The 11,052-nt window shown below is 33.1% G+C and overlaps 1 protein-coding gene across 3 annotated transcripts in view; it reads right to left on the bottom strand.

Annotated features, from left to right (window-relative positions):
* Positions 1-460: 460 nt before the first annotated feature.
* Fife (regulating synaptic membrane exocytosis protein fife) overlaps positions 461-11,052 on the bottom strand; it is a 145,710-nt gene continuing 135,118 nt past the window's right edge. For 2 of the 3 annotated variants that reach the window (XM_083080502.1, XM_083080503.1), the window contains exons 21-23: positions 10,915-10,997; positions 10,606-10,713; positions 461-9,947 (exon numbers count right to left, since the gene is read on the bottom strand). In XM_083080502.1, coding sequence (XP_082936628.1) covers positions 9,637-9,947; positions 10,606-10,713; positions 10,915-10,997 — 502 coding nt within the window. In that variant the 3' untranslated portion in view covers positions 461-9,636. Of the gene's footprint in view, positions 9,948-10,605; positions 10,714-10,914; positions 10,998-11,052 lie in introns of those variants that run through there. The other variant, XR_014435471.1, reaches the window with a different exon arrangement.

The raw sequence follows: 11,052 nt of genomic DNA on the forward strand, positions 1-11,052 counted from the left end.
TTTATTATTAAGTTAATTATTAAAATGTTATTAGTTAAACATAGTAAATATTTATAGTGGAAAAAATGTACGAACAGTCATCTATCTTATTATAAATTTTTAAGAGGAGTCTATTTTAATCGCGGGTTTGTCTAATCTCCATCTAATTAAGTATAAATATGAATAAGATACTAATAATATAAAAAATAGGGGCATAAGTATACTACGTAATTACTACAAATATGAAAGTTACCTATTACTGATTATATTTATTATTTCACAAATATAAGAAGTTTTGGATTAATTTTATATTTGTCATTTTTTTAAATCTAACTTTAATTAATTTTTAATAAATAATAATTTAATGTTTATTAAAATATTAATTAATAATTTTTAATAACTTACCTCGCAGTTTTTGATATTTTATTTCCTCTCGTACATGTTTCAAAAGAAGCTATGTGAATCGAAAGTAAATAATTACTTCGACAAAAAATATCGTTTATTATTTCGGTGCTTTACATGAGAACGAAATAAGCCTCTGATTATTACAGAAACCAGCAGCAGTTCGACACCATTTCTTTCAAATCTTTATTTATCTATTGTTCGTTTTATCATCTTTTTTGTAGATATATTCGCGTGTGATATATTGGCGTGTGTATGCGTACGTTTGCATGGCAGGCAGAAAAATTAATTTGAAATGGAGAGGATTTATATAACATATTTTCTTGAGAAAAAATAGATGATTGAAGAATTCGAAGGACTCACGCACGCGTATTGTACATGCTACAAGAAATTCAAATTCAAGTTCATCCTCACTATTAGAAAGTCTGCTCGTTCTAGCCGCACTTTTCCCTATGTGGAAGTACATAAAGTAAATGTTATATATTCAAGTTTCAGATGGAGAAAGAGAATATAAACAAAAGTTTCAAAAGCGTAGTTAAAACGTAGTGTTCGCGACGTATGCAAAAATTTCAAATTTCAGCACTGCATCTCTACATACGCAATTGCATCTTCATTAATACTATATAGTATTGTATGTGAATATTCGTGGTATCTTTAACATATAAAAACAAGAAGCTCTATTAAATTTTTTTTCTTTTTATTATTACATAAGAGATTTTGAAAAAAAAAACACATATGACCAATAGGACCAATGACAAATTCAAATATAAAGAATTTGTGATTTATAAAATCGTCGCTGATTTTTGGTTAACGAGAATTAAATTAAAAGCCGACAATTTCTTTTTTCTCTTTTTGTTCGTTCAAGTTGCAAGTGTAGAAGCAAGCAGTACATTCTATTGTCCTATATCACTCCTTGTCTTCATATTTCTTGTACACTTTTTTCTGCGTATTATTTTTAACACGACTTATTGCTCCCTCTTCATATGACTTTAATATTCCACAAATTAAATCTGAAATACGAAACATACTGCACGCTAATGTTATTAATAATCATTTAATCGCTTAATCAAAACTATTTGCAATCTTGCAGAACATGGTACTGTACTTTCTCAAGAAGAATACGCATATATTATACTATAATAGAACTTCTGACGTATAGAAAAATATGATTATTCCCTCCTACTGAGAAAGTAAATGAAGATGTCTATTCTAATTGCTATGTTATTTTTTAATTATATACTTTTTTCTTTTCCTTATTATTTCTGTCTTATTTCTTCTGCCATCGGCTCGCCATCGATAAGAAGTCATTTTATGCTGCCGAATAGGCGCAGCGACGCTCGGCATTTCACTATTGCATCGAATGTATTAAGTATAATAACACGTGTTCTAGAATAAAATATTTTTGGATACATTTGATAAGAGATTGCAAGAATTTGAATGTTACTGCAAGGCGAACATAAACTTCGGAGTCCCTTTCGACAGCGGCCGCGCGAATATATTTATACATTTAAAATTATCCAATTATAATATATTTTTGGAGTAGAAAATTCCAATTTTTTAAAAAAATTCTTATGTAAAAAAAGTTATAAAAATTATAGAATATATATATTTACGTGATTTTCCTATTAAGGAAGCGAAACGAAGAAACAAGAGACTCAGTTCGCAATAATTAATTTAAGCTAAAATTTAGATAAAAACTAATTATTAGAAAAAATCTTGATTCACATCAATCATGAGAAATTCCTGATTTTTATATTACTTTCTTTTTTTGCATTATAAATTTAGAAAAACTGAGAATTTTTTACTGTCAATAATCTACCATTTTATTTAAGTTTCGATGAGTAAAAATTTTAACTTATTCATTAAATATTATACTTTTTTGTAAAACTTGATTAGAGACGGATCTTTCTTTTTGGCAGAATATACGTATTTTCTTCTAATTTTTCTAAACTAATTTTTGTGAAATATTATATAAAAAATTTAGGATGTTATTTTGAAAATATAATTAATTAATATCTGCTCGAATTAAATTATTATGATAATACATATGTGCAGTTTAATACGCGTAATATCGATTCAGGAACTTTCTCATTTTATCGACGGATCGATGCTTAATCAGTTACATTAATCAAAATCGTAATCGCTGATTGTCGAAAAATTAAAAAGAAGATCGCATTTACTTAATCGCTAATTATCCATATCTTCGATTAATTCTATCACACGCTGTGACTCTAATCAATATACGCGACAATCAACATTCAACATACAGGGAACATCACATTGAGTTTGGTATATGTATGTGTGACGACATATCGTATCTACAACTTTTAACTATGTGTTAAGGATGTCTTCTTCGTGTTGTCGCGCTTTTCTCTCTTTTCTCTTTTTCTTGCGAATCATCTCTCTTGTAAATGTAAGATGTATACGTGTATAAATGCGAAGCATCGGTCACACGATCTTTTGCGAATCGTAAGAATTTTAAGAACTCTAGTAACTCTCTAATGTCAAAGCAAGAAGAATCACCGAAACGCTTGCCTTTTTTTATATAAGACTTTACACAAGGCCATAATATGTTTCTTCTTGCGCTGATATTCTTCAGTATTCTTTGACACGTTGTCGGTCATTTCCATAAATCAGATTTCCAACATTGTAATTAATAGAAATTGTTTTATCGAAAGATGTAATTGGTATTTGAGATTATTATTATTTGCACATAATTCGAATCTTGTGATTATATAAAATATATACGTAAAAATGTCTTAAGAAAAATATGTGATAATCAACATTGAATTTTCATCAAAGATCGATTTGAAGTGGAATAAAAAAATTTAGTAATCTTTATTTTAAAACTAGCGAATATTATAATTTCTATAAATGAAATATGTACTATTTCATTTCGCGAAAATAAAGTCTGTAAACAAAATTTTCTGTATAATTTTTTAAACTTGACAGCTCACAACGTGTCATGACCGAAGGAAATCAGTTTACTATACATCAGCGAAACATTTTTCAACTGCCATCCCTATGGCTGAGGAGAAAATGGCAGAGTTTCTTAGTGTGTCTAATTTTATAAGTCCTACATATCTACGATCAGATTAACGACAGCGATACATTAGAAAGACGAAACGCGGAGAATATTGGAAAGAACAGTTCGATTGTTTTAGTAGTTTTGCGCAGAGCCTCGAATTGTCTCGAGCGATAGATAGGTGCCGTGAGAACGTGAGAAATTGTTAATTGAGACCAGAGATTTCTTCTAATTGAAGAGGACACTTTGATATGAAACGTTCTAGTCAGATTTAATATAATTTTTGCAGAGTGATTATCGCTAAACACATTTAACTATTTCAGTCCCTAATGGTGTTCTGCGGCCGAAATTATTTGGGTCCCGAATGATTATTGTAACTCGTTTAAGATCTCTCGCGCATATACGATCCGTTTTTCGCCTTTCTTCCCTGTCCTTCTCCTCTCTTTCCTCTCGAAATCACTAGCATTCGCTTCGTTTCGACAAGACATTTTGTCAATCATTAATTTAACGATTAGAGTACTTAGACGTACGTATATAATAATTAAGTCGCGCATCTACGAGGATCAAGCATTCGTGGATGAGCGTCTCTTCACAACTCGTTCAAATGTATTTTAGGCCGTACTTGAGCAGTCGCTGTTGAGAAACGGAGATCGTATCCCCGTGACATATTCCTTCTCGCAAAATGTGACAAAATATAATCGAGCTGTGATCGACGGAAATCGTAACGTCCACGATCGCCATCGAAAAGAAAAGGCTATACAATCGGCAAGTGTCTGTTTTCTCCATTCTCTTTTGCACAGCGTTCGCGAAGTAAAAGCGCAACGATATAAATCGATCCATTTGAAGATCTTTAATATTCAGTTTTTAATGGCAATAATAATACAGTATTACTTACGTAAAGTAATAGCTAAAAAAATTTGAGTGGATCGATTTACGCCATCGAAACGCCGATGTAAACTCGCTACCTGCTAGGCAGGCTAAAAAAAAGTGTCACTGTCGTTTGATCCACGTGAGGACACGCGCGCAATTCCGTGAGATTGTCTCTGACACACTTACAATTAGAACGAGTATAACATAGATATGTACGGGAAGAGGCCGTTATTTATGTAACTCTTAATTAATAGCATCCTCAATGAGAGGTGACCAATCGCGCTAGTATGTTTTTATTTTAAGAGAAAGAACAACTACTTTTTTTTAAGTAATATCGCCAATCTCTGGGAACATTTCTACTTGCAACTGGTCGACCTAATAATTTTACAATATATCGAATTTTACAATTATATGCAGTAGTTCGCGACGTATGCTCGTTTCTAAGAATACTTTACATGCGGCTCGCAGTAGTACGAATTATAATAAGTATAATAATAATTATAATGAGTATTATTTTCTATAGAAATAGTAGCGTAACTTTGAATCAATAATTTCGATTGTCAAGATTGATACAACGTATTTGCATGAACGTATATGTGTTTGTGTATATCTATTTATCTGTTTGTCAGTCTATCTCTGAATATATGCATGTATGTTCGTTAATTTGCTTTGTACGTGTACGTGTATGTATGTGTGTTTGTATGTGTGTATGTGTGTATTAATAGTCGTAAATAGAGACGTAGATATTAATAAAGATAGACTCGAATTATGCTTATGTTAAGATACTAGCGTTCTGTGTTGTAGAAAAATCGTACTTGTTTTCTATTTGAAAGCGAATGACATGTACCTAAATTTTTTATAAGCTCCAACTTTCTCGAAAACTATTGGAAGATTTTCAGAAACGCGCAAGAAGTGATACAAGCATAGCGTGCGAGTTACTTACAGTTTAAGTCATTGCTACTCAAAATTTTAATCGTAAAGATGATAAATATAAATATAAATATAAACATAAATATAATTTGTAATTTTCTATACTTATATTTATTTTCTATATTTAATGATAAATATATATTTTATTTATATTTATTTAAATATAAACAAATAAACATATATGTGTGTAAAAAACATATTATAAGATAGATGTAATTAAAGGACATCAAATTTATAAAAAAGACAAAAGATAATATTTTTATATATATCAGAAAATCAATATTAGATTCTTGCAAAAATAACAAATGCCTTTAAATGTATGTTAAATGTCTTCAATGTGATGATGTTGAATCTAATCTACTGGATTTAATAATAATAGAAAATGATGACAAAAGCAACAGGTTCATTCATCATTCCTATATCAATTATATCATCATTGATTACGGTTTAGCGCTGTGTATTACCAAATGTAGATTTTCATCTTGATTTTGTAAGTGCTGTATTAATATTTAGTACAGCTATAGGAGAACAAGCAATAGCGATAGTGATAACAGTAACAACGGCATCGGTAACGATAGCTAACTCGTAGTAATAATAGTAAGTAAATATTAGGTCACTTCTCGAAGGCTAGTAGAAAAAACGTGCTTAGAACGCGCTCAGCTATTTATAAAGGAGAAGTCTTTCACCTAAAGTGTAGATGATTGCATTCATACGAGAAGATTGTCCATGCGATAATCTTCATATGAGACTTTCGACGAAATGCGACCGTTCGCCCCGAATTAATTTCGGGATCTTCGTCGAAAGTTTCATCGATTTCCATTACCTTTGCCTCGAATATCTCTTTTGCTCGATTTGTTTGCGCTTGTACTTTCTGTTTATATACACAACTTCATTTACTAAGATTATTTTTAATTTATTTTCTCTCGCGTTTATCTTGAATTCGTATAATTTATCGTTTATGCGAAAAAAAATCAATTAAAATATTTAAGTAATCGTTATGTGAACTGTACATTAATTAAAATATTAACTATTACATCTCAAGTATTATATCATTAAAAAAGGAACATAACGATACAAATATTATTCAATCTAATAAATAAAGTATACAAGGTCTCTTTATACGAGGTAATACATATTATTTTGGCAAAATTCGAATTTAAATCGTTCAATACTCATAACATCAGATATGTGTTTCTAGGCCGATTATAGATTTACCTCACGTGAGAGACATTTTCGTATTTCTTCCGCGATATATCTGACGTAGCCCTCGTAAAGGCACAACCATCTGTCTCGTTTATGACTCTCTTGCGAGACTTGTCACTGGCGTTCGAGGCGAGAGACCGATGAGAGAAGCGATCTTATTGACAAAAACTATGTAAGCAGCACAATCGTGATTAAAAATATTTCTCTTCTCATATATCAATCTGCTTTCCCCCTTCTTATCGCCGTTTTGTGTTTTAAGTAAAAAAATTTCATTAGATACGTTTGCGATTCCGCTTGCACATTTTTTTCATAATTTGAGAAGTTCTGCTTTACAAATCACAAAGGAATCTTCAATGAAATTGCAAGACTTGTTCGAGCCAACATTGAATCTCAAAGATGCAATGTTGAATAAAATAAAAAATGCTGATCCGAGATATTTACAAAAGTGTAAGATTAACGTAAACGCACGCATGAAGAAACGTTAGTAATGCAATTGCGAGAGAGTATTGTATAAGAGAACTGCACACGTATATATCGTCGTTAAGAATTTCGTTTCAACATCGATTTGCGAAAATAAATCTTCGATTCGAGAACTTTCGTTGACATCCCTTAAACATCTACATATTGTTAACATCGAGTTTTAATGTGGTGATATGGAATAGTGACACCATATTTATCCTTACATATCGTTTAAACACACATGTACATTTTGATTCTCCTTCTCGTTACAGTTTCCTCGCACAGAAAGATGTAATAATATATAATGTATTTATATGAGGTGTACGCATGTGTTACACGCGACCCGTCGTCAACATTGACGCCGTAAGAGTTTTACGTTATACACATACACGACATCGTTTAAATATCGCCGTATCTCTAAATCTCTGCGCACACACCACACTCGATATATAATAATAAATCTGTGATCCTTTTTAACCGTTTAGACATGACTCACACATTGTGAGGGTGCTGCCGGGTTATTTTAATTAATTATGTGTACGATATTATCACGTTTATTATCTATTGTACTAATTAGTCGGGCGGGGTAAGCGCAATAATTCTGAACAATTCATTCTGTTCCCTAATTCCATCGCGGGACATTGTAGGTGGGATTTAAACATTCACATTAACGCGTCCCGAGGATCATCGTAAATTATCCCGAAGCAAATAAGGAGTAAGCTCGTATTGGAATTTTCGTCGTATCGTATCTCTCTTTTTCGTCGTATCATATATTATCTTATAAATTTTCACGCAGCCGGTTGCGAATCGCATAATCGAACCTCTTCGGGATTGCTTCGTGAAATCATAATAATCTTCGGGATCGCTGCGCGAAAAGGGACGTCGATATTAGATCTGAGAAACGTCGAGAAAAAATCCGCCTGTTCGTCCCGCTATCAGTCTACGAGCTACAAAAATTGTGCGACTTCTAAACACCGAGTTTGGTTGATATTATTATTCAAGTTGGCCGCAAAGTTACCTCTGGAACTCTTTCGCCTTGTATCTCATCCGCTCCTCTCGTCACTACCTCAAGCTAATTGCTTTGCTTTTCTTTCCCATCGGCTCGGCCAGCGAGCCTTGGAACGATTGTCTATCATTAAATTAAAGCAGATTGCGTCGATCGAGGTATTCCATTAGATTCAAATGTTTTTTATCGTCATCATTTTTTTAGAATGCGGACAAAATTTCTAAATTTTTTTAAAAATCTATATAATTTATCCTACAATTATATTTTGCAATGGTACAGGTTGCGTTAAACTTTAACATATGTAAATACAATCACATTCGCATACAAATAAAAATTTACATATATGGCAAATCTCTTTGATTCAAACGCAACGGAAAATATACAATTTAAAATTATATATTGATTATTAAAGCAGAGTTTATATATAACGTTGCAAACTTTTTTTCTGTTCCGCATCCTAAATCGAGCATCAGCTTTTAATAAAAATTGCAAATTCTGGAAGCGCCTCGTCGATGCGAGGGAATCCAAAGGGTTTTATCGCCCTTTGTTGATCCTCAGTATCGATATTTGAATTTATTAGTGCGTGCGAAATTCGATCGAATCACTGCCTGGATCAACCAGATGAGACCGCCGGCGGCGGTAGATGTCGGTCGAGTTTCGTTTTGGTTGACGTTTCCGTCGAAATATATTTCTTTAGGAAAAGTGGACCCTCGTCTCATTTCAGGATACATGGCTGTTTGCGGTTATCCGCCGAAAAAAATAATCTATCTCTTGTTTTTCCTTTCTTTCTTCATACTGCTCGTGCGAACACACTTGCGCAGGTACACCTTTATTGCTAAAATCACCGCGAAATACCGATGCAAAAAGCACTCGCGGATCTCGAAAGGCGCTAATCAAAGGAACTCAGTTCTATGGAACGTATTCTGTTCTCTTTATCATCTCTTTGCCTCTTTATCGAAACGTAATGACGCTGACGTCGTTCCACAAGCGAGAGTTGAAAGCGTTACATCTTTTTAAAATTGATTGTCTTCTTGAACAATTGTACGATGAAATCATCTGAAGTTGATTGTCTTCTGGATATATGCTACGCGTGATTTTTTTAGAGTTTCAAGTTTGTCATACGGTACATGATCTATCCGTGCTGCTGATTGATTGTTTTTCTTAATCATTTTTACGATGATCTAAATATAATCTTGATTTTCCTATTTCTTGATAGCAAAAAAAAAACAAATATTATCTCTTGATGGAAATCATGGCATTCGGATGAAAAAGAATGTTTAATATGCTTATTAAATTGATTAATTTAAATTTATTATGTACGAATATTAATTCAACTTCCTGCTGTATACAGCAGGAAGTTGAATTAATATTCGTACATAATAAATTTAAATTAATCAATTCAATAAGCATATTAAACATTCTTTTTCATCCGAATATTTCGCATAATGTAAATAAATTTCAAAGTTAGGATCAGAAGGTCGCAACACGGAAAGACTCGAATCTCATCAACGATAAACTTGATTTATCTTCTGGAACAACGTGCGTCTAATCGCTACATTCAAGGACTCGTAATAATAAGAAACGCCGTTGTCTCGAAAAGATCGAGATCGCGCTGATATTGAACCAGCCAGTACCGCGACGTGATCAGCCATGATTTCCATCAAGAGATAATCTTGACGACGGACTCGCCCTCGTCCTTGAGCAAAAGACTCAATCTGAGGTCGAGCTCGCCGGCTTCGAGGGCCCACTTTTCCCTTAGCCATCATGGTGAGTCCGCGTTTTGCGAGCCGAGGGTGTGAATCGGGAAGAGCGGATACCAGTCGAAAAGGAATTCCTTCGGCGGCAGCAGGTCGAGGTTCACTTCGGCGCCACCCAACCCTTGGTTGCTCTCGAAGCCCTGTTTCTTCTCCCACAGCATCACCAGTAAATGTCTGCCCTGCAGGATGTCGCAACGGCCGTACTTCAGCGTCTGCCGATACTGCGGATTCTTCGAGTGTCGTACCACGCGAGTCTTGCGCTTTTGCAGCCACTTCTCGCCGTCTCGTTCTCGCAAGTACGTCTTCACGTAAGTATCTGTGGATAAAAGTTTCGTGCCGTCGAGATCAGCTCTCGAGAAAATATTGTTAAAATCAAATATAATTTTCAACGTGTATCTGCGTAAAATGAAAAGAATTATATGGAAAGAATTTTTGTATGCGAATCTTCAATTAATTTTCTTTGGATATAAAAAAGAACCTTTCAATCTTTTCATAAATTATACATGAAAATAATATCGAATCGATCAAAAATCTCGAGAAAAGATGAAGGAAAGCATACATTATTGAGTTTTATTAAATCGCTTTATCTTAATTGGATTAATAAAACTGAACTGATTTGTTATCGAAATATTTCTAAATCTGATGTAGCACTTTTGTGTTTTATTGCAAACTTTCATTTAATATGATCAACTTTTATTTAACATGATCAATCGGTGAACAAGTAAGTCATCACGATTATTTAGTACAATTATTTAAACGTTTGCTCAAAAATTGGTTTCTAAAGTTCAAGCAATGGATAAATCAATATGCATTGCAAAAGTAATGACTGCAAAATTAATGTATTAATTTTGTGCAAGAAGAAGATAACAAGATTTCAAAGACATATTTTACAGTAGTTGAACAGAAGCAAGCGGCTTCCATTGAGAATTAATGGCAGTAACAGAAAGACAGCACATATATGCTCTTCAAATTACCTGGCTCATCTTTCTCCTCGAGACAGATGTCCCTTGCGCAGATAACCTCGACTTCGAGAGCTCCCTTGCAGAGGTAGAAGCCCAGCTGCACTTCGCCATTCTGCGCGCCTGCAATGTACATAATCGTAATGAAATAGATACGATGGAAGCATTCAGTTTCAGACAAAAACTGTATATAGTGCCTAAACCATTCTAATAAGAATAAAATTAATAAATGTTTAAAACTTAATATGAATAAAAATTAATTGAATAATGATTCAGCACAGGTATCTAGCTAATATTAGTTCTATTTTAAATTGAATATTTTACCACTAATTATTTTGTATCCTTTCGGCAACACCTGTCCGCGACCCAGTTTCAGGTCGACGCCGTTTTCATTTCTCGCTGACTGACTGCAATAACAAGAAAGCCATACAAATTCAGTTACGTTTAGCTTAATAAATTTAA

The sequence above is a fragment of the Camponotus vicinus genome, unplaced genomic scaffold (assembly GCF_025532165.1).
Source record: "Camponotus vicinus isolate PSW18456_S1 unplaced genomic scaffold, iyCamVici1.0 SCAF_10, whole genome shotgun sequence".
NCBI classification, from domain to species: domain Eukaryota; kingdom Metazoa; phylum Arthropoda; class Insecta; order Hymenoptera; family Formicidae; genus Camponotus; species Camponotus vicinus.